Genomic DNA, 27,934 nt, shown 5'->3' on the forward strand with positions numbered 1-27,934 from the left:
AACTTCAGATACGGAGATGACACCACACTTATGGCAGAAAGTGAAGAGGAACTGAAAAGCCCCTTGATGAGAGCAGGGTGAAAAATTTGGCTCAAAACTCAGCATTCAGAAAACTAAGATCATGGCATGCAGTCCCATCACTTCATAGCAAATAGAAGGGGAAACAGTGGAAACAGTGACAGACTTTATTTTTTGGACTCCAAAATCACTGCAGATGGTGACTGCAGTCATGAAATTAAAAGACGCTTGCTCCATGGAAGAAAAGTTATGACCAATGTAGACAGCATATTAAAAAGCAGAGACATTACTTTACCAACAAAGGTCTGTCTAGTCAAGGCTATGGTTTTTCCAGTGGTCATGCATGGATGTGAGAGTTGAAATATAAAGGCAGCTGAGCACTGAAGGATTGATCCGTTTAAACTATGGTGTTGGAGAAGACTCTTGAGAGTCCTTAGCACTACAAGGAGATCCAAAGGAGTCTAACCAGGAGATCAGTCTTGGGTGTTCATTGGAAGGACTGATGTTCAAGCTAAAACTTTAATACTTTGGCCACTTGATGCGAAGAACTGACTCATTGGAAAAGACCTCGATGCTGGAAAAGATTGAAGGCAGGAGGAGAAGGGGACAACAAGGGATGAGATGGTTGGATGGTATCACAAACTCAATGGACATGAGTTTGGGTAAACTCCAGGAGTTGGCAATGGACAGGGAGGCCTGGTGTGCTGCAGTCCATGGGGTCGCAGAGAGTCAGACACAACTGAGCGACTGAATTGAATGGAACAGATCACATAAAATTTACCATCCTAACTGTCCCTGGGACTGCAAGGAGATCCAACCAGTCCATTCTGAAGATCAACCCTGGGGTTTCTTGGGAAGGAATGATGCTGAAGCTGAAACTCCAGTACTTTGGCCACCTCATGCAAAGAGTTGACTCACTGGAAAAGACTCTGGTGTTGGGAGGGATTGCGGGCAGGAGGAGAAGGGGACGACAGAGGATGAGATGGCTGGATGGCATCACGGACCGGACGAACGTGAGTCTGAGTGAACTCCGGGAGGTGGTGATGGACAGGGAGGCCTGGTGTGCTGCTATTCATGGGGTCGCAGAGTCGGACACTGAGCGACTGAAGTGAACGGAACTGTACATTTCAGCAGCGGGAAATACATTCTCATGGTTATGCAGCCAATCTCCAGATCTCTTGTCATCTTCTGAGACTGAGGCTCCGTCCCCATTAGACACCCTTCCCCCCTACACTCACACTTCGCCTTTCTGTGCCGATGAATCCGGCCACTCCGGGGACCTCATACAAGTGGAAGCGAACCGTGTTTGTCCTTCTGGGTCTGGCTGCGGTCACTCAGTGCCACGTCGTCAAGGTCTACCCAGGCCGACCTGTGTCAAAAGCGCCTTCCTTTTTCAGACTTAATAACATTCCAAGACACTTCCAGGCCCGGTCCACCCTCCCAAGCCCGGACGCCGGAGGGGTGAGGCCTGCAGGACCCGGCCGGAGCCCCGGGCCAGGTCCGCCCAGGTGCGGCCAGGCGGCGGGAGGGCGGAGCGGCCCCACCCGCGGCCGCCCCGCCCCGGCGCCGCCTGGCCCCGCCCCGCCCCGCGGCCTGCCGGGAGACGTAGGCCCGCGCCTCTCAGGAAGCCGGACTCGGAGTCCCAGCGCGCCCCGCGGCGCGCCTGCGGGCCTCCTCTGCGCTCCAGCCCGTGGCCTGCCGGGATTTGCAGTCCGGCGCCCGCGGGCGCCCCGGCGCGGGGCGAGCGAGGGACTCGCTGTCCCAGAATGCCCCGTGCTGGGCCGCGACGCCGCGTGCCCTCGCCGCCGCCGCCGCCGCGGAGCTTTCTCCGGCCGCCGCCGCCACTGCCGCTGCTTCGCGAGCTGAGGGCCTAGGCGTCCGCGGGCGAGTGGAGGCTGTGGGTGGGAGCCCTCGCGGGCACTGCGGAGCGGGCCGGGGGAGGCCGGGATGGAGCCCCCCGGAGGTGGGCGCGCCGCCGGGCTGGCCCGCGCCTGGGCCGGTTGGGGAGGGGGCCGGGCGGCGCGGCCGCGGGGCGGGGCCGGGGGTGAGGCGGGGCGAGGCGCCCCGGGGGCGGGTAGGGGCGGCCCTGGCCGGGGGCCGGGGTCTGGGGAAGGGTGGGGGCCGGGGAGGTGTGCGCGGCGTCGGGGGGCTCCCCGGGGAGGCCTGAGGCAGGGTCGGGCGCGGAGGGTGCGCGGCGGGAGCCCTTCGGGGGACCCTTCTCCAGCTGGTCCCCAGATGGTTGGAGGAGGGGGCTGCCGCCGCGCCCCGGGGGGCGGGGAGCCCCGCGTACCCGGAACAGGGCCCCCGAGCAGGTCTGCTCTCCCTCCAGTTGACTGAAGCGGCCTGAAGCGGGTTCCAGAGCCTCCAGGCGGGATCTCGGGGCCTCCCGGGGGCGCGGCGGATGGTCTGAGGGCCGCGCAGCCATGGCTCACCTCAGGGGATTTGCCAACCAGGTAAGGGTGGGCGTCTGCACGCTGCCTGGGACGGGGCGCCGGCTGCAGAGGTCGAGAAAGGCCGTTTCACCAAGGAGACTGTCTTTTGAAAAGTGGTCCGGGGGTGTCAGAAGAGCAGCCCCTCTTAGGGCGCGTGTGGGAGGAGAGGTGGAGGCCCGTGATGCGTAGCCCTGGGCAAAGCGGGAGCAGTCGCCAGGTGCTCAGACTTGGTGGGTGCAGGGCGGACTGGGGTCCGCCCGTTGGCAGCGTCCTGTGGGGCAGGACCCCCACCAGCCTGTCAAAGTGTAGCCTCAATGCAGGGTCAGCCGGAGGTATGTAGAGACCCACGCTGTTACAGGGCTGAACCCCAGGAACTGGGTCTGTGCGTCTGGAGGGCCGCGGAGGGTCAGGGTCCACCAGCACATTGGCTTGGGGGACGGGCCTGCTCGGCCCTGAGGGGGACGAGGGGGGCTGGGAGTGTCTGTGTGCAGGGAAGGCAGAGGACGCGCCTGTGTGTTTCTCTTGCTGGGTGGACAGGGCTGCCACTGGGCTGCGAGGGGCCTGCCTGGGAGATGCCCACTGTTTTTTGGCTGGTTGGTTCTCGAAATTACCAACGCCACAGCACTTTAAGGGGTCTGGCTCTGTGCATTAACTGCCTGAGTCCAGGGGACCCTCCACAATGTGTCCTGGGGCTGATGGCTACAGTTAGGCGGGTTGGGGCAGCCGCCGCCAGGGCTTGTGGGCCACGCTTCCCCCCCCTTTTCTGTTACTGCAAGGCAGGTGTGAGTGGAAGCTCCTGGGAAGTAAGCGCCCCAGCTGGTGCGGTGGTCCTTCACTCCAGCTGTTGGGTTTTGCTCTTCTTAGCTGGTCAGCTCGGGTGCGGTTTAGGCTGACGGCTGCTAGGTGGTGGGAGCGTCTCTCGAAGAGAATTGAGCCCTCAGGCTCACTCCGGTCAGCCCAGTTTGGGAGGATTGGGAGCCTGGGAGGAACAGAAAGTGTGTGTCCTTGCGGGGGAGGAGGAGCTGGAGTCAGGTCGGCTCTAGATGCCTGGGCTCTTCGGAGAACCCCAGGGCGCCGCGCTGATGCTGCAGGTGGGCCGCTGCAGGCCCGTGCTCCCTCGGACACGTGCGTCTTCCGAGTCCCTGGACTAAGATGCTGGCAGAGAAGTCTGGCTCCAAGTCAAGGGCTGTAGGAACGGCCCCCCGTGTGCGGACGTGGCGCTGTGAGCGGCCCCTCACCTGGGTGCTGGTGGTGCTCGCAGCGGGGCTTGGGTGGCTGCGTCTTGCCCGGGGACGGAGCGGGGCTCAGGGGAGCTGAGGAAGGGACCCCAGAGGAAGGAAGCCCCTTTTGTCCTTTCAGGGGTGGAGACGCTTGGTCTTTGTCGGTGACAGGAAGCCTGACAGGACGTTGTTTTCCTTGAGGTGGTTGTCATCGTGGTCCTGTGAGGCGGTCCCTGTGTGCGTGGGGTGGTGGCCTGCTCCCCGCGGGGGAACCTTGGGCATCGGGCCCCCGCCGGGCTGTGACTCCTGCCCAGGCCTGTGCAGCTGTGGAAGCGCCCTGTGCAAGTGACTGCCACCTGTCGTGGGGTGCATGGGGGCCGCTGGCCAGCCCTCACTTGGGGGGTGATGCCAGCGGCGGGCGTGGTGCTAAGTGGATGTGCAGGCGGCTGAGCGGTGACCGCAGACCGGGCCGCCCCAGGGCAGGTTCAGAGCCCGGTGGTCTGGGCCAAGCGAGCAGCCCGAGCGGCTGTCCAGACCCGGCTCTCACAAGGGCCCCCGCAGCCCGGCCCCGGGCCCTGTCTCCCTTCTCCCTGCGCGGCTGTGAGCAGGCTGTCCCAGTGTGCGCTGCTGGGGCCTCTGTCCACTCAGGCGCCCGGCCTGCAGCCCTGGGGACCTGAGGAGGCTGAGAGCCGGGCCCGGCCTCTGGTTAGGGCCTGCCCTGGGCCCCCTTCGAGGCTGTGGATAGCTGAGGGGCCAGACCCAACTCTGGCCTGGGCCGGGGGCGGGGGTGCCGCTGGCAGAGGCCCGAGGGTGGGAAGGGGAGGCCGAGGGAGCGCTGGGGGACGCCGGTGCCCGTTAGTGCTGCCAGGCCAGCCTGCCCCACGTCTGCACTGAGGCCACCTCGGAGGGAGAGGAGCCTGTCTCCGGAGCACGGGCTGGACCGGAGGTGTGCTCTGGGCTGAGACGGCGTGGGGTCGGGTGGGGCCGAGGGGGAGCAGGAGGCGGCTTCCTGGGCTCCTTGGCTTGGGTCCCTCCTGAGGCTGCCGCCTGCGCCCTCTCCCGCTCACCTGGCGTTCTGAGGTTGGGTGAGCTCTTCCCTGCTGGTGACAGCCCGGGGGAGGCAGCTCTTGGCTGTTTCGGGTTGACATGTCTTCTCGGTCTGGAGCCAGTGGGCCCTGAACTGTGCCCTGCTCGGGGGGAGCCCTGTGCCCCCAGACTCTGCTCAGAGCCTGTGAGTGGCCGCCCTGGCCCAGCCCCCTCAGCGCCAGGGCGCTCGCACGGATGGGTGGGTATGGTGCCGCCTCGGGGGGGTGCCCGGGTGCCCTCGGGGCAGTGGTGCAGTCTGGAGGGAGCTGTGTCTGGTGGACTTGTGGCCCAGCGCGCTTGGGGCACCCTCTCTGCCCCTGTGTGGACCAGATGCCAGGCTCCCTGCTAGCCGAGCAGCGCCACTGGGGTCCTGGGTCTCCAGCGCCTGCTGTGGGGGTGCACGGTGACCTCGGCCCCCAGGGGGCCACGCAGGTGGGGGTGAGGGATGCCCCGCTGTCCTCCACGCAGCCCCACGCTGAGCTGTCTCAGGCCTGGACACTGAGGGTCAAGGTCGAAAGCCAGATTGCTCTGTGGACACCCCTGTGCTGCCGTGTCCTGGCACTGAGCCTGTCTGAGGCTCTGCGCCTTGTCGGGTGGGTCTGTGCTCCAGTCTGAGCCCCAGGTGAGAAGGGTGGTTCTCTGTCCATTTGCACGTCCAGGGGAGTGTGGGTCTCCAGCTCCATGCTGGGGTGAGGGCATCACTCTCCTGAGGACTCTCCTTAAGGGGTGTGGCTTCCAGGTGTGCAGGGAGAACTCACTTAATACCTGTTTTGTTTTTTTCCTTTGATGAATAGGCTTCACTTTTTAGAGCAGTTTTTGGTTTAGAAAGCTGAGTGAGAGAGCTCTTTGCACCCCGCAAGGCTTCCCTGGAGTTGGTTATGACTGATGGCCTGGCGTGGTCGGCTGTTGCCCACGGAGCCAGCGGCCTGTGAGGCCAGCCCCCTGTGCTCACAGCGTTGCCCAGCACCGTTGTCCAGCTGCCCCCAGCTCCCCGTGCTCCACCTCCTTGTCCCTCCTGATCCATGACTTGCCTCCCTGGGTCCTCCCCACGTCTGGGCTGTGGGCACACAGGGGTGAGCTGCATGGCCCATCTGCCTTCCCTGTGACCCTGGTTTCTTGGCGAGAGCCTCAGCCTCTCAGTCCTCTCTGGGGACGTTTGCCCCTGAGTGGAGGTAACTTTAGGTTTTCTGAATGAAAAGGGATGTAAGAAGCGAGAAAAGGCCTGGGGGGGCTCCCTGGCCATCCGCCCCTGACCCAGCCGCTCGCCCCCGTCCCCAGCACTCGCGAGTGGACCCCGAGGAGCTTTTCACCAAGCTCGACCGCATCGGCAAGGGCTCTTTCGGGGAGGTGTACAAGGGCATCGACAACCGCACCAAGGAGGTGGTGGCCATCAAGATCATTGACCTGGAGGAGGCGGAGGACGAGATCGAGGACATCCAGCAGGAGATCACCGTGCTCAGCCAGTGCGACAGCCCCCACATCACGCGCTACTTCGGCTCTTACCTGAAGGTGCCCCCGAGACGGCGCCCTGCCCGCACGGGGCCGCTGCTGGGACCCCTGTGGCCAGAGTGGGGACCGGGCCAGCGGGCCCTGTCTGCTCAGGAGGCCTGGCTGGGTCTCTCCCCCCGGGCCCGGTCTGTAGGGCGGGGGTCCCCACGGGAGGCACTGTGGACTGGGCCTCCAGGGGACGACCACGCCCAGGGCCAGGGGCCCGGCTGTGTCCTGAGGGCAGCCTGGGGGTGGCAGGGTGTGAGCAGGGAGCGGCTGGCTCTGGAGTGGCCCGTCTGTGCCCCTCCTGGGGCGGGGGGGCCCCCTGGAGCCGGAGCCCTTCCCAGGGGCTTTGGACACGGGCTCGGCCCATCTGCAGTGTCTGCGCAGGGGTGTGGTGAGGGGAGCCAGACGGGCGGCCACCGCTGTTCCCGGTGGGCATCTTGGCTGAGTCAGTACAGCTGGGCGCATGTTGGGCCCTGTGCTGCCTGCTGCCACCTGCTGACACACTTCTCCGCCCCAGAGCACGAAGCTGTGGATCATCATGGAGTACCTGGGTGGCGGCTCCGCCTTGGACCTGGTGAGCTGGGGGGCCCCGGGGGCTGGGCAACCCGGTGGGCAGGGCCAGACTGAACAAGTTGTCTGGGGGTTGTCCTTGAACCCTGGGTTCCTGTGGCCTCCCCTGCTTCCCTGTCGTGGTGGCTGACTGTTCCTCAGGACCCAGCTGGTGCTGAGGGTTCCAAGTCCTCTGCTGGCCTGTGGGGAGGAGGTTAGGCCCCCAGCAGGAGGCTCAGGAGTGTGGCCACGTCCCCGGTGTCAGCTGTTACCTCCCACACAGCTGTCTGAAACTTTAATTTCAAAAGTGGGTGAAGAGGCTTCCCTGGTGGTCCGGGGGCTAAGACGCCACGCTTGTAATGGTCTGGGTTCAATTCCTGGTTGGGGAACTAGGTCCCACGTGTTGCAACTAAGAGTTCACGTGGTGTAACTGAGACCTGTGCAGTCAAAACACAGTGGGTACAGAGAGAGGAGGCGCCCACGCGCAGGGGGTCCCCGCCCTTGGCGCTGAGGCGGGCGTGCTCAGGGTCAGTGCTGGGCCTGGGGTGGTGGGGAGGGGTTGGGCAGGCTCTGTGGGGAGGCCTGAGGCCCAGCTGGCCCCGCCTGCAGCTGAAGCCGGGCCCCCTGGAGGAGACCTGCATCGCCACCATCCTGCGGGAGGTCCTGAAGGGCCTGGAGTACCTGCACTCGGAGCGCAAGATCCATCGCGACATCAAAGGTGCCTTGGGGTGCATGGGGGTGCGGGTGCGGGACCCCGGAGACCTGGCGGTCCCGCTGTTCCCAGTGACAGACAGGGCCGGCTCAGCCCTGTGTCCCTGCACATGGCATAGTGGGCTCCGCACGTAGGCTGGGGGCCCCGACTTAGCCTGTGAACGGGAGGGCTGAGAGCAGCCTTGCGGGTGGACGTGTGGCCAGGCCAGCCTGCAGGGGCGTGACTGGCAAAGCAAGGGAAGTCAGGCCCCCCGCCGCCTGCTGAGCGATCTGGCCGGGAGGGCGGTTCCTGTGCGCAGGGTCTTCAGTGGTGACTGTCATGGGCACTGGGGCCGGCTGAGGGCGCGTGTGCGCCGGCGGCAGTGTGCCATGGCCTTGGGGCTGAGGGCGCACCTCCCTGGGAGACTGGCCGCAGGCTGGGGGGGGTGCTTCCTCGGGCGGCACGAAGGGTGACGCCCACGGTCCTGTGTCGCAGCTGCCAACGTGCTGCTCTCAGAGCAGGGCGATGTGAAGCTGGCAGACTTCGGGGTGGCGGGGCAGCTCACGGACACGCAGATCAAGAGGAACACGTTCGTGGGCACCCCCTTCTGGATGGCGCCCGAGGTCATCAAGCAGTCGGCCTACGACTTCAAGGTGGGCTGGGGCGGGGGGGCGGGCGCGGGGGCGGGGGCAGCAGGGCGCGGGCGGCCTGCGCTGCAGCGGCCCCGTGGCTCTCTGTTCAGGCCGACATCTGGTCGCTGGGCATCACAGCCATTGAGCTGGCCAAGGGCGAGCCTCCCAACTCCGACCTGCACCCCATGCGCGTCCTGTTCCTGATCCCCAAGAACAGCCCGCCCACGCTCGAGGGCCACCACAGCAAGCCCTTCAAGGAGTTTGTGGAGGCCTGCCTCAACAAGGACCCCCGATTTGTAAGCGCCTCCTGCCCCCAGCTCGTGAGTGGTGAGGGGGCCTGCATGGCTGAGTGTAGTTGGGGCCCCTGGCACTGGGCTCCGGAGGACAGTCGAGGGGGTGTGTGCACGCACATGTGCGTGTATGGAGTGGCGTGCTGGCTGTCTGTAGTGGGAGCTCAGAGGTGACAGGGCCAGGGGCCCCTCCGCTGTGCCAGGGCGGGCTCCTCTGTGCCCCCAGCCCAGGCCAGGAGGGTCTGGAGGGAGGCCCTTCCCCTGGGGAAGACGGTGTGCAGCCACCCAGCCCCCCTAGGCGCCCCTGCCACCTGGGGTCACCTAGGCTCAGCTGCCCGGCGCCTGGTGACCCCTGTACGTCCCCGGCAGCGGCCCACCGCCAAGGAGCTCCTGAAGCACAAGTTCATCACGCGCTATACTAAGAAGACCTCTTTCCTCACGGAGCTCATCGACCGCTACAAGCGCTGGAGGTCGGAGGGCCATGGCGAGGAGTCCAGCTCCGAGGACTCCGACATGTAGGGCCTGCTCTTCCCGTGGGGCTGAGGCGGGCTCTCCAGGGCAGGGGTCGGCCTTTGGGGCTGTGAACCAGTGCACCTCAGGGCCTTCCTGACCCCCAGCCCCGTGTGACCTCCCACTGTCCCCTTCAGAGACGGAGACCCCGAGGATGGAGAGCAGGGGCCCATCTGGACGTTCCCCCCTACCATCCGGCCGAGCCCGCACGGCAAGCTGCACAAGGGGACGGCCCTGCATGGCCCCCAGAAGGTCGGCCTGGCCCCGGGCGCGCCGTAGGGAGCGGGCTGTGGGGGCACCTGCTGGGCACGCCCGCTCCCCCAGGGTGGCTCTTAGGAGACCAGACTTGGGGGGTGGCTTGCAGTTGCCCACGCCCCGCCATCTCTGCCCTGCTCACCTCCGCATGCTCTGCGTTTGTAGTCGGCAGAGCCCGTCAAGAGGCAGCCGAGGTCACAGTGCCTGTCCACGCTGGTCCGGCCCGTCTTTGGAGAGGTGAGGGCCAAGCTGGTGCGGCACAGGGTGTCTGGGTCCCTCGGGGCTCGTGAGGTTGGCCCCTTGGACCCGGCGTTTTGAGTGGAAGGACCAGAGATGGCCGGGATAAGCCGGCCTCAGGTGACCCTCAAGATCCCGAGCCTGCCGGGGTCTTCTGGGGCCCCGGGGGCTTTGAACATGAGCTGCTATCCTGGGACCTGTCACCTAGAACCACAGACACGGGGTGATCCTTCGTCTAGGGAGAGCCTGGGAGATTTCTGTCTTGGGTGTCAGGCCCTGGACAGGGAGCCCTTAAGGGCCGCTGCCCATTGGTCACGTGGCCCAGCGTCTGTGTCACTTGCTCAAGGGCAGTCAGCAGCATCCCCAGGGGTGAGTCACCAGCAGTGGGCTGTGGCCAGGTTCACACCCAGGGTGACGCTGGCCCTGGAGCCCGGGAGCAGGGGTGCATGTTGAGAGGAGGCAGCAGAGCCGCGCCAAGGGAGGTGGGGGTGGGCAGGCTCCCACCCTGGGCCCGCGGTGCCCGGGAGGGGAAGAGGGCAGGTGGGGAGGGGAGCGGGTGGAGGCGGGCTGTCCATGGGCACGGGGGCTCCTGGGGCCACGCAGCAGCGCTCTGGGGCTGGCACCTTTGGGGTGTGAGGTGGGTGGGAGGCGTGGCCACACCCTGGCTGGCTGGGCCCCCTTCGGGTTCCTGTTCTGTGGGCTGGCCTGAGGTCAGGCTGCCGGGTGGGTGTCCAGAGAGGTGTGTGCCCTTTGCCCCTTTGTTCTGTGTGCTGGGCGAGCAGGCTGACCCGTCTCCAGCCCCCCGGCCAGGCTGCTTCCTCGTGGGGCCTCCGCAGCCACGGGGTGTGAGTGGGCCCCTAGTCCCAGTGGCCAGGTTGGCAGGGCTGGCCGGGCCACTCACGCACATCTAGGCTGCGGGCTTCTGCGACTGGGGTTGGGAGAAGGCTCGTGGTTGGAGGAGGGGGGCCTAGGGGCCAGGGCAGGCTGGGAGGCCCCGCCCGTCCTGGGAGCCCCTCCTCGGCGCTCGGGGGGACAGTGGGGCAGCGCTGCCTCCTGCTGCGCGTCACAGGTCGGGTGGGGCGGGGAGGCGCCCCCTTGGCCCCCAGTCAGGTGCCTGGGGGTGTCCGTGCAGCTTAAGGAGAAGCACAAGCGCAGCGGCGGGGGCGTGGGGGCGCTGGAGGAGCTGGAGAACGCCTTCAGCCTGGCCGAGGAGTCCTGCCCCGGCATCTCGGACAAGCTGATGGCCCACCTGGTGGAGCGGGTGCAGAGGTGAGGGCCTGGGGGCGGCGGGCTGCTGTGGGTCCTCCTCACCGGGCGGGGCTTGGCTCTGCGGGTCCTGTGTCCCCCGGCCTGGACCGCGCCCAGGGCGGAGCAGTGACCTGGCCTCTGGTCTGCAGGTTTTCCCACAGCAGAAACCACCTGACCTCAACCCGCTGAAGCCCTGTCTGCACCCGGGAGGAGAGTCTCCACCTGGAGCCGTGGCCGTGTGGTCGGGGCTGTGCTGACCAGGGCCCTGTGCCATCCTAGCCTCACCCCATGGGCCCCGCAGAGGGCCGTGCCCTCCCACGCCCCCTCCCGGCTAGGCCAAGGCGGCGGAGGCGGCGGAGGCGGCGGGCTTGGTCTCCTTGAGGCCCCGAGGCCGGGCTGGCCCCTGGGGCTCTGCTCGCTGCCAGGCGGAGGGGCAGGGACGCGCGCGGGGCAGACCTGCCACCTCCCACCTGGCCCGCCCACCCTTGGCGGCCGTAGGTTCGCCTGTGCTGCTGGAGCAGGCACTGTGTCTTCTCATAAGGACTCGTGTTGGCCAGATTGTTGTTTTTTTAAGAAAATCAAACCTCCTTGCTTCCCTAGGTGTTCTGAGATTAAGGTGTTAGTTTTCACAGCATCTTGAGAGGCTCCTGCCACTTTCAATAAAGACCTGAACTGAGATGTGCTGGTGGCGGGCGAGGTGCTCAGGCTCCCAAGGCCTCACCCAAGGTGGGCACGAGCGGCCGCTGGCCGGAGAGCTGGCGGGGCAAGGCAGCACGTGGGACCAAGCACGAAGAAGCCTTTTATTCTCAGCCACTCGGCGCATGAGCACCGAACACTTCTTGGGATAAATTAGAGGGGCTTGCTGTCCACTTTTCAGAAGTGTGGGCCGGGGGGCACCAGAGAGGCTTCTGTGCCTAGACCCCTCACATCACCCAGCCTGACGGGAGGCCCGGCCCGGGAGGAGGAGGAGGAGGGCAGGTGGTTGAGGGCGGGGCAGCGCCAGCCTTGCCTGCACAGAGCGCGCCTGCTCCCCCTGCTGCCCTCCTGGCGCCTCGCGGGGCCCAGGGCAGCCCTCCCTGCCAGGTGGCGCCGGAGGCTCGCCTGCCACCAGTCTCCTGGGGGAACGAGCAGTCGTGGGGTGCGTGCTGGCCTTGCTTGCTCGGCTGTCTGCGTCTGGGGCAGGGTGGGCCTCAGGCCTCCTCCTCAGGGGTCCCGGCCCTCCCAGCTGAGGCGCTGGCTCTCTCTATCACCTCCATCCACCTGAGAGGAGGCGTAGAGGTCAGAACCGCCCCACCAACTGCTCGCCTGGGAGGCGGGGCGTGCTCTGGTCCTCAGATCAGCGGGTTTGTGCCCCAACACCTTCCCAAGAACGATCCCAAGTCAAGAGGGAAGGGCCCCTTAAACCCCGGCAGCAGTGCTCGGCAGCCCCTCCAGATCCAGGGCGTGCGCAGCCAGTCCTCAGTGGGCACGGCCGGCGCCTCTGCAGTTACCTCCTGAACGTGTACTTGCTCTCGGCCCGGAAGAAGTAGACGTGGGACTTGAACTGGAGCTTGAAGACGTGCTCCTTGTGGATGCTGTCAGTGTCCCTGGGCAGGCTCACGCTGTAGCCCAGCAACGGGAGGCTGGCCAGGGGGTGGTCGTCCTGGAAGGTGGCAGGGCCTGCTCACTCGGCAGGCGCCCAGCCCTGCCCACCCAGAGGCGGGTTCTGTGAGGCTGCAGCGCCCACAGGTGGAGCCCCCGCCTACCTGATGAGTTTTGTAGAAGAACAAACAGAAATTGGTGAAGACCACCCAGAGCTTTTGCCAGCCACTGCTGTTCTTGAACTTCCTCAGCAGGTATCCAGAAAGCTGGTTCTGAAGAGAAATGCCTGTGGACATGTGTCCCGGGACCACCAGCCCCGGAGGGCCGCCCCCAGGCTTGACTGGGTGCCTCCCCTGGCCCTGCCGCTGTCTTTAACGGTCCACTGGGCAGGGAGAGGCTGGACGAGCCCGGCGCTCCTTGTCCCCAGTGTCCCGGGACAGACACGGGAATGGGCTGAGGCTCCGGATGAGGGCTGGGGCTCCACGGGACGCCCACAGCGGCGTCTACCCGCAGGCTGGGGGCATGGTGCTTGCGTGCCCTGCTGTGGTGCCCACTGTGCTGCCCGCTGGCACCCCATCCCTCTGGGCGTCGCGAGTGCGGCCCCAGGCCTGAGCCCATGGACGGCACAGGCAGCTCCTCAGGCTGGGGCCCCACACCTCTGACCCTGGGGCTAGCACAGATGGCAGAGGGGCACCCAGGCCACCTCCTGTCCGGTGGGTCCCCGCGAGTTGGCCCGCTGCCTGCTCACTCCCTGGCCTGGCCCCCACCTGCTCTGGGGGTGCCCAGGGGCCTGACACACCAGGCTGCACGCTGCTGCAGGGAGGGAGCAGAGCAGGGGTGCCTGCGCTTGGCCGCACCTCGCCGGCTGCGCTGTGGTCGGCCCTGGATACGCTGGTCTGACGGCACCAGCACACGTGCACGGTGGTACTGGCGCGGAGCTGGCCTGTTCCCACCACGGAGCCCCGGGCCCCACCAGCCTCGTCCTCGGACTCCGGCTCCATGGAGGCCTCGTCGGGGAACCCTGGGGAGAGGCCAGCCCTGGCTGAGGCTGTGGGAACCCCGGCCACACACTGCCCTGCCAGAGCGCCCATGCCCACCGCCCCCTAAACATGCCCCATGGAAGGAGGGCATGCGGGTATAGTGGGTGGGCTGCCCAGGCGACCCCCAGCCCCGCCCCCAGAAGGCCTCCTCGGTGTCTAGGGGCTCGGCTAGCACTCACCACGGGGCAGAGGGCACAGCACGCAGGCCGGGGGCGCCGGAGCGCTGCCAGTCTTGACTGCGTCGATGGCCGCGTTCAGGTCATGCAGCCACTTGGCCTTCTCCAGCCGGGTGCTGCGGACAGGCCTGAGGCTCAGCCGCTGGGCAGGGCCCCCTTCTGCAGTGGGGCAGGGAGTTGGGGCGCCTGCCCTGCCCAGGCACCCCCTGCTGCAGGTCCTGAGGGCTGGCAGGGCTGCTGGCGGCCCAGCCTGACCCACCGTGCTGGCTGGGGCTGGCTCACATCGTGGTATGTTCCTGAATCACGGGATTTTAAAGCTCTGGTGCAGAAATGGGTGCCTGAAGCCTGGGTCACAGTTAAGCTGCCAAGGTCTCCTGGTGGGAGGTGAGTGTGCTGTGCTCTGACTCCAGCCAGGACCTCCTCTGGGAGGCGTGGGACCGGGCACAGCTCAGTGCCGATCCCCACGGAGGGCCCGCACAGGCCATCAGAGCCTGGGTCTCCTTCCTGGGGATGTGACCTGGGGCAGGGAAATGTCCACCGGTCCTGCGCTGTGGCCCAGGTGGCCAGTTGCTGCCCAGCTCTGGGGCAGGGGGCAGCCTGCAGTGCCGGGCTGTCCTGGGGATGGTCTCAGCAGCCACACGCTCCCACTGAGGGTGAAGCTGCTCCCCTGAAGCAGTGCTCACCGGGCCGTGTGTCCCGGTGACCGTGACGTGCATGGCATGGGCCCACAGGCAGACGGGGAAGGACAGCCCTCACCTGGCCGCCACCACGATGGTCTTCCGAGCCGTGTAGATGGTGAAGCAGTGCGGCACAGACCGCTCACTCTCCCGATCCTCCACCTGTGGGCGGAGAGGGGGGTCTGGACCAGGAGCGGGGCTGGTGGGACCCGAGCTTGCAGCTGGACGCAGGCGCGCACCAGGCCCCCGCTGACTCTACCCGGGGCTGCAGGGGGCACTGGGATGCCCCCGCTGGGGCCCTGCCACCCAGGTGGACGACCTGAGGGCCACAGGCACCCGGCTACTCACCGGCGGGTCCAGCACTATCAGCTGAAAGTCAAGCACAGGAAGAGATGGTGAGCGTTTTGTTGAAAAGAGAGTCAGACAATTCATGATATAAAGTGGTGCCAAAACCTAACAAAGACTCAAAGAAAATCCACACAGACTAACCGTGATGATAAGGGATTAAATAACTCCAGGAAAAAGTATTCCCTAATTGGACCTAAAGGCAGAGACAAGGCATCGTTCTAGAGCAAGCCAGGTGGTTCCAGAGATGCAGGACGGTCTGGCGTTCTGAAGCTGACTGACAGGACCCACTGTGTCACAAAGAGCGGAGTGGCCGTTCCCACGCGCTGGAGCCTCTGCCAAAGCCCTGCGCGCCTGAGGAGACCTCTGGAGACCGGCAGAGGACGCCATGCCGGCAGGGAGTGACTGTCCGCCGCCTAGGGCCGCCAGCCTTCCCTCCACAGTCAGGAGTGAGCGTGGGGTGTCTGTCCCCAGCACTAGCTGGTTATAGGTGACCGCCCCCCCGACACGGGACGCCAACCAGGGTGCCCCACGCAGGACTTGCAGGTCAGAATCTAACATAAACCCTGAGCAGCGGCAGGCAGCAGGACAGGGTTTATCAGGATGGCATCTCCTCTCAGTTAAATAGGTTAATACAGTTCAACAGAAATCTCAGTCGTTTTCCTTGAAGGAATTCATCCAAATGACTCCAAAGTTTACTTAGAAGTAAGTAAACTTACTTACATAGTTGAGACTAGCAAAGGACTTTTTAAAAGGACAGATACGAGAAGGAACTTACCGATGCAGTGACTAGACACTAAGGAGAAGCGTGCAGACTGATGCTGGGACAGACAGAAAGGAACAGAGCCTCCAGAAAGAATCCAGGTATAAACACAAGAATGTTTCATACGATCAAGGCAGCCTTGGGGTCAGTGAGAAACATGAAGGACTCAACAAATGATGAGAAAGCTGACTACAAAAAGGAAAAGTTACATCTCTCTAAAAACATCTAAAACAAATTTTAGGCAGATTAGTTAGAAAAATAAAACACTTCAGTGTATCAGGAAAGAAGCTGGCAACACAATCTTGGTGTGGGAAAGACTTTCTGAGCCCGCAGCAAGGACAGAAACCCCAGAGGAAAAGATGGACAGACTGCCTGACTGAAAACAGCGACCTTCACACCTTCAACAAGTAGGGCCTCTGTGCCAAGTGCAGTTCTAGGAGCAAGACAAACACGATCTCTCTGGATGGAGTTTAAATTCTCCGAGGTAAACCAAACTGAAGGCAGAGGGAAAGCAATGACTGGCCTGGCGGGCACCCGAGGCCTGGAAGGGTTTGGAAGCGCTCCACACCGTGGAAGGTGGGGCGGTGCCCAGGGCTGCGGCAGAGGCAGGTGCAGACACACCTGGTGGGAAGGTTACCCGGCCAGCTGCTTCTGCAGCCGCAGAGCGTGAACAGTCAAGAGTGCCCCGGCCCACACGATTTATCTCAAGGACGCCACTAAGGATGTGTCGAGAGGCAGAAACGGTGGCGCTGCTTCTCATCCCGAAAATCCAGACACAGCAAAGCGTCCAGTGCAGGGAGCTGGGGCCCGGCTCCCTGGCCCAGCGCTCAGGGCTCCAAAGCCAGTGGTGAGAGCAGAGGCTGTTGAGATGAGCTGCCGAGCAGAGCCAGCAGCGGGCACAGCCAGCCTGCGGCACGCGCTCCTGAGTGACGGCCAGAGGCCCGCGGAGCTCCCTGCCGGGCACCACAGCAAGCGGTGACTTCCACTCGGCAGTTTCACCTTTTTCCTATGATGATGTCACTTATACTTCAGAACAGAGGGGACCTGCTTCTAGGGATGGCGGGTGAGGTTATTGAAACTGACCCCTTCATGCTGAGAGCGGGAAAAGCTGAACAAATGTCAGAGACACCTGCGGAGGTTCCAGCACTGTCTGGAAGGAGATGTGTGCCCGGCAGGCAGAGGGCGGCGAGAAGGGCCAGACGCCACGAGGGAGAGCATGGCGGAGGACACAGCAGACGCCAGGGGAGCTGGACCGACAAGGGAGCCCACCCGCCTCCCACAGCGGAGGGGGCCTGGCGGGGCTGCAGCGAGACGGGCTCGCTGCCCGACAGCACATCCTCACGGCAGAAGCCTGAATGCAGCTGCCCACGCTTGCTGGTCCCAGGATGGGTTCCAGGTTGGAGGGAGGTTCACACGGTAGGGAGTCAGTGTCTGCGGGGGTGTCTCACCACAAAAACCAGTGATCGCGGAGAGGACGGACTGCAGCACGTCAGGACGAGGCGCCCTGCTCGTCAGACAGCGTCCACGCCCCATGCTGCCCTGTGACGGCGGGCGTGCGGCGTGGACGCAGCACGCGGTGCGGTCCAGGCCCGGACAGCACCGGCGTGGAGCGTGTGCCTCATCACCTGGCCACGCGCAGGACTCGGGGGCGGCCACTGGGAGCGGCTGTGAGCCAGGTGCTGGCCTCGGCCCCCTCACCCATCCAGGTGGGGGCATCTGTGTCACCACCTGAACACTGTGTGCGCAACAGCAGATCATGGCGCCACAAGGAACCAAAACTGCCGTTGGAGAGAAGAGGTTTGCGAATAAAATTAAGGGAGTAAAGCGTGAGGCATCAGAGGGATGAGGGGCTGAGCTTTCTCTCTCAGACGCGGTGTCAGCCCCATCCCTCCAGCAGCGCTGTGGCCCCAGTGCCCGGCCCAGGCTTCCTGTGGGCTCTCCTGCCAAAGGACAGGGCTCCTTGGGGCTGGCAGGTGGAGTGCTGGAGGACGCGGGCCTGGTCCTGCAGGCACTGGTGGGCGTGATCGGGGGGTGTGGCCAGGGGAGCCCCAAGGACGGCAGCCACAGCGGGGGGAGGGGACCGAGAGTGGCTGTGAGCCCACCTGCCTGGCGCCCGCACTCACCAGCATGCCGCGCAGCGGGAGGAGGCTCCGGATCTGGAAGTGGCCGCTCCCCGCGGCGTCTCTGCTCGCGTACAGCAGCATGTCTGAGAACTGCGGGGCCAGAGCTTTAGGTGAGCAAGTTCTAAAAACAAGCGGCCCTAGTCAGACCAGCTTCACTCCGAGGGCTCGTGGGTGGTTATTCAGTTTGCTGGAGATTTTTGCTAAAAAGGGATTTTTTGTTTTTTTGTTCTACTCCATTGTGATTTTGACCAGAGATGACCAGTACCACGTGAACAGCAGGCCTCTTGGGCCAGCAGAGTGGGGTGGTGGTCCTGAGAGGCTCTCCTGCAGGAGGGGGGTGAATCCATCGAGATGGCAAGAGGGAGGCGGCAGCAGGGACGCCCGGAGGCCTCAGGCCCTGCGGACTGGCGGGAGCAGGGCGTCCCTGCCGCGCGGCTCTGTGGGTTTCTCTACCTTCCTGCTTTTGCTTGGCCTGCACACAGGTGCCCCGTGCCCAGAACCAGGATTGGGGGCTGGCCTGGGGTGTCCCCGCGTCCCTCACGGCCCCCGACGGCTCGGCCCCGCCCGGACGGTGCCCGCCGACCTACCAGGAAGAACATCCTCTGTTGCAGGCCCTTCCTGGTGAGCTCGAGGAGGCAGCCCTCGCGGACGAGCTCCTGGAAGACAGGGGGTCCTGAGTGCTGGCCCAGGGCACCTAGCAGATGGCTCCTCACCCTCCACGCTCCCCGAGCCCCTCACGGCCTCTCTGGCCCTACCATGGTGCCCTCCTGCCCGGGAGCCCGCCTGCCGCTCCAGCCTCCTCCTCCTGTCTGCTCCCCGGGGTCCCCCGCGCCCTGCCTGCTGCCAGTTAACCCAGTGCCCCATGCCTGAGCTGCTGCAGGCTGGCTGTGCTGAGGGCTGGCACTGCTGTGCTTCTGGAAGGTTCTGCCATGGAGATGACCCGAGTTCAGCTTTGGGGAAAGGTGGGTGGGGCAGCTAGAGAACGGCAGGGAGGAGCACGGGACGCCTGGTTCCCACCAAAGATCACAGGACTCATGAGCGGGCGCCCTGGGGCCTGACCAGAGGGTTCCTCCGTGAAGGCACCGTGGCTGGGGCGAGATCTTCCAGTGGTCCCGCAGCCCACTCCCCCAGGACTCGGGGCCCTCACCGCCAGGCCAGGCCCCACACCTGCCTCGGGGGCACAGGCATCAGACATCTCTGACGGCCTGCACCGTGGCGGGAGGGTCAGCCTGGGGATCCTGGACAGTTGCTGTGGACTGTTTCTGAAGGGGCAGTGTGGGCTGTGACCCGAGAACACCCCGAAGACTCCGGCCGCAGCAGCCCTCGGATGCCCTGAGCAGGAGCGCAGGGAGCCTTTGACCCAGAAGCCCCGGCCCCAGCCAGGGGCCAGCCCCACGGAGGAGGAGGGGCCGCAGCAGGCTCGCCCTCCTGCCCACAGAGCAGCCTCGCCACCCCCGAGAGCCCAGCACTGCAGCGCCCGTGCCCCAGCGCTGGCGGGCGGGCCTGCCGCAGTCCTGCACCCTGGGCTTTGCGCACCCTGGGGCCTCACCGGCCACATCCAGCCCGCAGCCCTGCCCCTCAGATAGGGGACGCGATGTCTGCCCGGGAGGCCAGGCCCCCCGCTGTGAGGAGAGCAGGTCTCTGTCTCAGCAGCGGTGATGGCAGCAAGGCCTGGTCCCCGGGGAGCCCGCCCTTGCCCCTGCCCTGTGGGCTGCTCCTGTTCATGTGTCTGTGTCCGTCGAGTGACAGCTTCCTGGGAGCATGCGAAGAAACCACAGGAACAAGAGCCCCCAGCCCTGTGAGCAGCCCCGGGGAGCCGGGTGGTCTGGGGGGGACAGCGTCCTGGCAGTCAGCCCGGCGCCAGGAGGGCAGGCCCTTCCCCTTCAGTCTCGGTCCTTAGGCTCAAGGTCCCACGTTCTCAGGGCCTTCTAATGAGGCTAACAGAAAACAGGCCTTGCACACCCATGCTCTCACGCATGTGTGATGCTCTCACATGTGTGTGCAGGCAGAAGGCACCCCCATGCAACCCTTAGAACACTGCTGTGAAAGTGAAAATCGTGTCCGACTCTGTGACCCCATGGACTGTATAGTCCATATTCCCCAAGGACCCCATGGAGAATTCTCCAGGCCAGAAGAATACTGAAGTGGTAACCGTTCTGTTCTCCAGGGGATAGTCCCAACCCAGGAGTCAAACCCAGGTCTCCCACGTTGCAGGTGGGTTCTTTACCAGCTGAGGCACGAGGGAAGCCCAAGAATACTGGAGTGGGCAGCGTATCCCTTCTCCAGCAGATCTTCCTGACCCAGGAATCGAACTGGGGTCGCCTGCATTGCAGGTGAGTCCTTTCCAGAGCAAAAGCTATTAATGACAAAAAGTAAGCAGCCCAGTAGACATAGAGACCCATAGAATTAAACTGAAAATTCAAAAATAAACTCACTCCAGGGCCCATTGATTTTTGACTAAGGTGCGAAGACAGTTCAACAAAAGTGCTGGGACAGCCGTATTCCTACCTGGAAAGGGGTGAAGTTGGACCCCTATCTCACACCATATACAAAAATGAACTCGAAATGGATCACGTCTACACGTAAGAGCTAAGACATAGGCAACTTTCAGGAGAAAATGGGTAGATCTTCATACCTTGGACTAGGCAATGGCTTCTTAGCTATGACACCTGAAGCACAAGTAACCAAAGGGAAGCGGAGAAGCTAGGCACCAGCTAAATCAGAGCCTTCCATGCTGTGCATGATGCCGTCAGGGAAGCGGAAAGCTGACCCACAAAATGGGAGGACATACTTGGGGAGCCATACTCTGGTAAAGAGCTGTTATTCAGAGGTGGGAGGGAACCTCGCAGCAGTAAAGAGACAAACAGCCCAGTGAAAAGGTGGGCAAAGGGCCTGAACAGGCCCTTCTCCAAAGAAGGCACAGGAATGGCCAATAAACCCACAGAAAGACGCTTGATGCGAGCCACCAGGGGAAGGCAGATCGAACCACGGTGAGGTGCCACTGCACGCCGTCAGAAGGTGTGGCTAACTCAGAAGGACGAGACATGGAGAAACCAGAACCATGGCTAACTCAGAAGGACGAGACATGGAGAAACCGGAGCCTTCACACGCTCTCGGTGGGTGTGTGAGATGCTGCAGCCGCTGGGGGCGACTTGGGCGATTTCCCAGAATGTTGGACACAGAGTGACCGCGCGGCCTGGCAGTTATACTCCCAGGCACATGCATGTGTGCCCAGGAGAACTGAGAACACACGTGCACACAGGCCTTGCACACGGTGTTCACAGAACCACAATGGCCAAACAGTGGGAACAACCGAGGTGCCCATTAGCAGAAGACAGAGAAACAGAACGCGCCGCCTCCAGAGAAGGAGCGCCGCTCCTCAGCTGGGGAAGGAATGAAGCCACCACCCCCAACACGAAGGAGCCTGAAGAAACTGCTGAGAGTGAGGCTCCCTGTGTGCGAAACCTCCCGAGTGGGGAAGTCCAGAGACAGGAAGCCGGACGGTAGCTGCTGGACCAGGGAGCGGCGGTGGGGGTGACTGCGAACAGCGATGGGGTTTCTTTCGGGGAATGGAAATGTCCTGGAATTAGTGGCGATGTGGTGCAACCTCACGAATACACAAGCAACTATGCAATTGTTCACTCTGAATTATGTCTCAATCAAAACCAGTGACGCAACCAGCTCAAAAAATGCTCTCAAATGAAGCCACTCACCCTGCCGGGAGCGACGAGGCTCTCTATGCCGACCAAGTCGCGCTGCAGCTCCGTCAGCTTCTGCAGGCTCTCCAGCTGGACCAGGCTGTGCTGGAGCTCGGAGGTCACTTCTGTGATGGCCTGCAGGGCATCTGCATGGAGAGGTCCCTCAGTACGGGCAGGGGCAGGTGGGCTGGGGGGGCAGGTGGGCTGGGGGGCAGGTGGGCTGCGGGGGGCAGGTGGGCTGGGGGGCAGGTGGGCTGCGGGGGGCAGGTGGGCTGGGGGGGCAGGTGGGCTGGGGGGGCAGGTGGGCTGGGGGGCAGGTGGGCTGGGGTGGCGGGGACAAAACCCTCCCCTGACCAGCTTGTGACATTTTAAAGGTGGTTTTAATTCCAGGAACACTGCGCTCAAACTCCTCACAGGACTGCCAGGGAGAGCAAGTGTGGGTCCTGAAACCTGGACTTATGCAGCCCAAACTGCTCCTGGCCAACACCCAGGCTCGGTGAAGAGACAGGACAGTCTTTGGAAACAGCTCTTTAATGTTGTGGACCCTCATTTGACACGGGCTCTTTCACGGTTCCCTTAAAATGCTTAGAGCCACTGGGACAATTGTGTCCTCTCCTTTTTAGCAAAACCACACTTGCTTTCAGGAAGGAGAGGAAGGGCACTGTCGGCACCGTAGGGTCCGTTTTGTGCCTTGTACATCAGAAAGCATCTGTTCTGTCCTTAGGATGTGGGAGACCCGAGCACGGATGGGCTGCCAAGTTCTCTCCGGCATGTCTGGTGACAGTGGTGACTTGACCTGAGAGGCAGTGATTTCCTGCTCCAAGTTTACCCTGCCACTGCGAGTCCTATTTGGAGGTCACAAGCATCAGGGTTTATTCTTTGGTCTTTTTAAGAAGTGAGAAACGGCGGAGTCCACGGAGTCAGATGCTTCGGTCAGGAGCGTGTTCCCCGAGTTTGTGGTTTAGAAGCAGCCGCCCGGCCCTCTCCTGCCCCGCCGGGCTCGAGAAGGCCCCGCCGGCGTCAGACGGCACTCACCGCGGAGGTCGGTGTGGTCCTGGCCGCGCGGGTCGGGGTCCCCGGGCACCGGGGCGCACAGGCGGCGCAGCAGCAGGCGGTAGTGGCGCAGGCGCTGCAGCGGCTTCAGCAGGAAGGCGTTGAGCGGCAGGTAGCAGACCTTCTGCAGCTCGAAGTCGCGGCGCAGCGCCTCCAGCCTCCGCAGGCGCCGGCTGGCCGCCTCCAGCTCCGTCAGGATCTCGTGCAGCCGCTGGAAGTGGCCGGTGAGCGCCTGCGGGCGGGACGGGCTGAGCGGCGGCGCGCGCCCCGGCTCCACCCGGCCAGCCCCTCGGAGCCGCGCCCCCGGGGTCTAGCCCCTGAACCGGCGTCTCAGAGGACCGCACAGGCGGCCGCCGGGCCAGGTAAGCGCCACCAAACGGTGTGCGCGCGTGTGGGTCTAAGCTCACGCCGCCTCCGGGATGCGCTTACAGCCCTCCCTGAAAACCGAAAACCGGGAGACGCGTCCGGGGGAAACACGCTCACCTTAAGCCTAAAAGGGGCGCCTAAGCCACCGCAGGGCGGGGCGGGGCCTCAGGGCGGGGCGGGGCCTCAGGGCGGGGCGGGGCCTCAGGGCGGGGCGGGGCCGGGCCTCAGGGCGGGGCGGGGCCGGGCCTCAGGGGCGGGGCGGGGCGGGGCGGGGCGGGGCGGGGCGGGGCGGGGCGGGGCGGGGCGGGGCGGGGCGGGGCGGGGCGGGGCCGGGCGGGGCAGGAAGCCTCGAGGAGGAGCACTTGGCGTGTCGCGAGAACCAGAGCCCCGGCGCTGGGAGCGCGGGCGGCGCAGCTGGAGGTGAGGCTGGTACCTCGGGCTCCCTGTATAGGGGCGCAAGCGCAGCGGGAACAGCTGCACCAGCCCCACGGCTCTGAGGGGCGCGGGCTGAGGGAACCCTGGCCAGGCAGGAGGCAGCCCTGGGGGGCGCTGTTGATCCTGAGGGGCGTGTGTCCTGAAGAGAATGCCTTTGGGGTGGAAGAGGCAGCTCCGAGAGGACCTGGGCTGAAGGGAGCTCTGTTCTGAGGGGGCACTGGCCCGAGGAAACCCCGTCCTGGTGGAAATAGCGCTCCGAGAGGAACACGGCTCAGAAGGGCTCCTGTCCTGACCTGAGGGCGGAGCTGACCTGAGGGGAAGTCTGTCCTGCCTTTTGTCGTTCTAAGGAGAACACTGTCCTGAGGAGGAAGCTGGTGTCCTCGCCACCAGCTGCTAGGCCCAGAGCTTCACACAAGCCCATGCTACCTTTAACTGAAGCATGTTCCTGAGCAGGATGTCCCCGATGCGCTGGTGACTGCCTGTGGCCTGGGTGCTAGAAGATTCCTCCCTGGAGCAGACGGACAAAGGAGGTCAAAATCTTGGGCAGCTTGTGAGAAATGCTCCTCTCGCTGCTAGTGTGATGGCGAGTCCCAGGCCCAGAACAGCACCCAGAGGCTCTGAGGGGGAGGCCATACTTGACAGAGACCGTTGTCATATCTCAACCATCCTTGAAATGGTAGTGACCAGGCAAAAACGGATCATCTCCTGAGACTAGAGATCTTTTCAAGAAAATGAGAAGCACCAAGGGAACATTTCATGCAAAGATGGGCGCAATAAAGGACAGAAATGGTATGGCCCTAACAGAAGCAGAAGCTATTAAGATGACGTGGCAAGAATATAAAGAACTATGCAAAAAAGTTCTCCATGACCCAGATAAGCACAATGGTGTGATCACTCACCCAGACCCAGACATCCTGGAGTGTGAAGTGAAATGAGCCTTAGGAAGCATCACTACAAACAAAGCTAGCGGAGGTGATGGAATTCCAGCTGAGCTATTTCAAGTCCTAAAACATGATGCTGTGAAAGCATTGCACTCAATACGCCAGCAAATTTAGAAAACTCAGCAGTGGCCACAGGACTGGAAAAGCTCAGTTTTCATTCCAGTCCCTAAGAAGGGGAATGCCAAAAAATGTTCGAACTGCCACACTGCTGCTAAGTCGCTTCAGTCGTGTCCGACTCTGTGCGACCCCACGGACCGCAGCCCACCAGGCTCCCCCGTCGCTGGGCTTCTCCAGGCAGGAACACGAGCGGCTGCTGTTTCCTTCTCCACAGTTATGCTCATTTTACATCCTAGCAAAGTAATGCTCAAAATCCTTCAAGCTAGGCTTCAATAGTACATGAACTGAGACCTTCCAGATATACAGGCTGGATTTAGAAAAGGCAGAGGAACCAGAGATCAAATTGCCAACGTCCATTGAATCATAGGCTTCCCAAGTGGTGCAGTGATAAAGAATCTGCCTGCCAGTGCAGGAGACACAAGAGCCGTGGGTTTGATCCGTGGGTCAGGAAGATCCCCTGGAGAAGAAAATGGTAACCCACTCCAGTATTCTTGCCTGGAAAATTCCATGGCCAGAGGAGCCTGGTGGCCTACAGTCCACAGGGTCGCAAAGAGTCAGACATGACTGAGTATGCACCAAAGCATATAGTATACTATAAAAAGTATAGTTGGATCATAGAAAAAGCAAGAAAATTCCAGAAAAACAACTGCTTCGCTGACTGTGCTAGAGCCGTTGACTGTGTGGATCACAACAACTGTGGAAAATTCTTAAAGAGATGGGAATACCAGAGACCTTACCTGCTTCCTGTATGCAGGTCAAGAAGCAAGTTAGAACTGGACTTAAAACTACAGACTGGTTCAGAATTGGGAAAGGCGTATGTCAAGGCTGTGTTGTATATTGTCACCCTGCTTATTTAACTTCTATGTAGAGTACATTATGTGAAATGCTGGGCTGGATGGAGTACAAGCTTCAATCAAGATTGCTGGGAAAAATATTAACCTCAGATATGCAGGTCACACCACCCTAGTAGCAGAAAGTGAAGAGGAGCTAAAGAGCCTCGATGAGGGTGAAAGAAAGGAGTGAAAAAGCTGGCTTAAAGCTCCACATTCAGAAAACTAAGATCACGGTTTCTGGTCTCATCACTTCATGGCAAAGAGATGGGGGAAAAATGGAAACACTGACAGACTGTTTTCGTGGGCTCCAAAATCACTGTGGATGGTGGACTGCCACTATGAAATTAAGACACTTTCCCCTTGAAAAAAAGCTATAATAAACCTAGACAGCATATTAAAAAGCTGAGACATCACTTTGTCAACAAGGTCCGTATCAGTTCAGTCGCTTGGTCATGTCTGACTCTGCAACCCCACAGACTGTAGCACGCCAGGCCTCCCTGTCCATTACCAACTCCTGGAGCTTGCTCAGACTCACGTCTGTCACGTTGGTGATGCCATCCAGCAACTCATCCTCTGTCTTCCCCTTTTCCCCCGGCTTCAATCATTCCTGGCATCAGGGTCTTTTCCAATGAGTCAGTTCTTCGCATCAGGTGGCCAAACTATTGGAGCTTCAGCTTCAGCAGCAGTCCCTCCAATGAATATTCAGGACTGATTTCCTTTACGGTGGACTGGTTGGGTCTCCTTGCAGTCCAAGGGACTCTCAAGAGTCTTCTCCAACACCACAGTTCAAAAGCACCAGTTCTTTGGCGCTCAGCTTTCTTTATAGTCCAACTCTCACATCCATACATGACTACTGGAAAAATCATAGCTTTGACTAGATGAACCTTTGCCAGCAAAGTAATGTCTCTGCTTTTTAATATGCGGTCTAGGTTGGTCATAGCTTTTTTTTCCAAGGAGCAAGCATCTTTTAATTTCATGGCTACAGTCACCATCTGTAGTGATTTTGGAACCCAAGAAAATAAAGTTTCCATTGTTTCTCCATCTATTTGCCATGAAATGATGAGACCAGATGCCATGATCTTCATTTTTTGAATGTTGAGTTTTAAGCCAGCTTTTTTGCTCTCCTTTTTCATTTTCATCAAGGGGCTCTTTAGTTCCTTTTCACTTTCTGCCACTAGGGTGGTGTCACCTGCATATCTGAGGTTAATGATATTTCTCCCAGCAATCTTGACTGAAGCTTGTGCTTCATCCAGCCCAGCATTTTGCATGATGTACTCTGGATAAAAGTTAAATAAGCAGGGTGACAATATACAACACAGCCTTGACGTACTTCTTTCCCAATTTGGAACTAGTCCATTGATGCCTGTCCGGGTTCTAACTGTTGCTTCCTGACCTGCATACAGATTTCTCAGGAGGCAGGTAAAGTGGTCTGGTATTCCCATCTCTTTAAGAATTTTCCACAGTTTGTTGTGATCCACACAGTTAAAGACTTTAGCATAGTCAATGAAGCAGAGTAGATGTTTTCCTGGAATTCTCTTGCTTTTCCTGTGATCCAGTGGATGTTGGCAATTTGATCTCTGATTCCTCTGCTTTTTCTAAATCTACCATGTACATCAGGAAGTTCACAGTTCACGTATTGTTGAAGCCTGGCTTGGAGAAGTTTGAACATTACTTTGCTAGCGTGTGAGATGAGTGCAGTTGTGCGGTAGTTTGAACATTCTTTGGCATGCCTTTCTTTGGGATTTGAATGAAAACTGACCTTTTCCAGTCCTGTGGGCATTGCCGAGTTTTGGTGGCATGTTGAGTGCAGCACTTTAACAGCATCCTCTTTTAGGACTTGAAATAGCTCAGGTGGAATTCCATCACCTCCATAGCTTTGTTTGTACTGATGCTTCAAGGCCCCTTTGGTTTTGCACTCCAGGATGTCTGGCTCTAGGTGAGTCATCACACCATCGTGATTATCTGGGTCATGAAGATCTTTTTTGTACAGTTCTTCTGTGTATTCTTGCCACCTCTTCTTAATATCTTCTGCTTCTGTTAGGTCCATACAATTTCTGTCCTTTATTGTGCCCATCTTTGCATGGAATGTTCCCTTGGTATCTCTAAGTTTTTGAGATCTCTAGTCTTTCCCACTCTACTGTTTTCCTCTATTTCTTTGCATTGATCACTGAGGAAGGCTTTCTCATCTCTCCTTGCTATTCTTTGGAACTCTGCATTCAGATGGATATATCTTTCCTTTTCTCCTTTGCCTTTCACTTCTTCTTTTCTCAGCTATTTATAAGGCCTCCTCAGACAGCCATCTTGCCTTTTTGCATTTCTTTTTCTTGGGGATGGTCTTCATCCCTGTCTCCTATACAATGTCATGAACCTCCATCTATAGTTCTTCAGGCACTCCCGTCTATCAGATCTAATCCCTTGAATCTATTTCTCACTTCCACTGTATAATTGTAAGGGATTTGATTTAGGTCATATCTGAATGGTCTAGTGGTTTTCCCTCCTTTCTTCAATTTAAGTCTGAATTTTGCAATAAGGAGTTCATGATCTGAGCCACAGTCAGCTCCCGGTCTTGTTTTTGCTGACCATATAGAGCTTCTGCTTCTTTGGCTGCAAAGAATATAATCAATCTCATTTGGGTATTGGCCATCTGGTGATGTCCATGTATAGCGTCATCTCTTGTTGGAAGAGGGTGTTTGCTATGATCAGTGCGTTCTCTGTGCAGAATTCTGTTAGTCTTTGCCCTGCTGCATTTTGTACTCCAAGGCCAAACTTGCCTGTTACTCCAGGTATCTCTTGATATCCTACTTTTGCATTCCAGTCCCTTATGATGAAAAGGACATCCTTTTGATCCATATAGTCAAAGCTCTGGTTTTTCCAGTAGTCATGTATGAGTGTGAGAGTTGGACCATAAAGAAGGCTGAGCACTGAAGAACTGATGATTTCAAACTATGGTGCTGGAGAAGTCCTTTGGACAGCAAGATGATCAAACCATTCAATCCTGAAGGAAATCAACTCTGAATATTCACTGGAAAGACTGATGCTGAAGCTGAAGCTCCAATACCTTGACCTCCTGATGTGAACAGCCGACTCATTGGAAGAGATCCTGATGCTGGGAAAGATTAAGGTC

At 61.1% G+C, this 27,934-nt stretch overlaps 2 protein-coding genes across 6 annotated transcripts in view; one reads left to right on the top strand and one right to left on the bottom strand.

Annotated features, from left to right (window-relative positions):
* The first annotated feature begins 1,566 nt into the window (after positions 1–1,566).
* STK25 (serine/threonine kinase 25) lies at positions 1,567–11,340 on the top strand. 4 transcript variants are annotated; one of them, XM_069583215.1, is made up of 12 exons: positions 1,567–1,915; positions 2,348–2,471; positions 6,035–6,265; positions 6,768–6,824; positions 7,409–7,517; positions 7,986–8,143; positions 8,233–8,418; positions 8,782–8,927; positions 9,060–9,174; positions 9,343–9,414; positions 10,547–10,683; positions 10,812–11,340. In XM_069583215.1, exons 2-12 carry the CDS (start codon positions 2,442–2,444, stop codon positions 10,849–10,851), a joined length of 1,281 nt encoding a protein of 426 aa, XP_069439316.1. In that variant the 5' UTR covers positions 1,567–1,915; positions 2,348–2,441; the 3' UTR covers positions 10,852–11,340. The 4 variants fall into 4 exon arrangements, with proteins under 4 accessions (XP_069439316.1, XP_069439322.1, XP_069439332.1 ...); XM_069583221.1 differs by having other exon boundaries at positions 1,626–1,902; XM_069583231.1 differs by having other exon boundaries at positions 1,655–1,919.
* A 108-nt stretch (positions 11,341–11,448) lies between these two features.
* Positions 11,449–27,934, bottom strand: part of FARP2 (FERM, ARH/RhoGEF and pleckstrin domain protein 2) — a 100,971-nt gene continuing 84,485 nt past the window's right edge. For both annotated transcript variants that reach the window (XM_069583198.1, XM_069583200.1), the window contains 11 exons: positions 23,346–23,427; positions 22,101–22,350; positions 21,081–21,211; positions 17,955–18,023; positions 17,368–17,457; positions 14,216–14,298; positions 13,463–13,575; positions 13,101–13,264; positions 12,408–12,515; positions 12,153–12,304; positions 11,449–11,922 (listed from right to left, as the gene is read on the bottom strand). In XM_069583198.1, the coding sequence (XP_069439299.1) occupies positions 11,853–11,922; positions 12,153–12,304; positions 12,408–12,515; positions 13,101–13,264; positions 13,463–13,575; positions 14,216–14,298; positions 17,368–17,457; positions 17,955–18,023; positions 21,081–21,211; positions 22,101–22,350; positions 23,346–23,427 (1,312 nt within the window). In that variant the 3' untranslated portion in view covers positions 11,449–11,852. The remainder of the gene's footprint in view (positions 11,923–12,152; positions 12,305–12,407; positions 12,516–13,100; positions 13,265–13,462; positions 13,576–14,215; positions 14,299–17,367; positions 17,458–17,954; positions 18,024–21,080; positions 21,212–22,100; positions 22,351–23,345; positions 23,428–27,934) is intronic.

Source organism: Ovis canadensis, chromosome 1, assembly GCF_042477335.2.
Source record: "Ovis canadensis isolate MfBH-ARS-UI-01 breed Bighorn chromosome 1, ARS-UI_OviCan_v2, whole genome shotgun sequence".
Lineage (NCBI taxonomy): Eukaryota > Metazoa > Chordata > Mammalia > Artiodactyla > Bovidae > Ovis > Ovis canadensis.

What these genes read in the sequence shown, in the direction of transcription:
- STK25 (XM_069583215.1), top strand. Translation starts at nt 2,442, where the DNA reads ATGGCTCACCTCAGGGGATTTGCCAACCAG. An exon ending in AGTCGGCCTACGACTTCAAG is followed by an intron (nt 8,144 to 8,232) that starts GTGGGCTGGGGC and finishes CTCTCTGTTCAG; the next exon opens with GCCGACATCTGGTCGCTGGG. An exon ending in TCAACAAGGACCCCCGATTT is followed by an intron (nt 8,419 to 8,781) that starts GTAAGCGCCTCC and finishes CGTCCCCGGCAG; the next exon opens with CGGCCCACCGCCAAGGAGCT.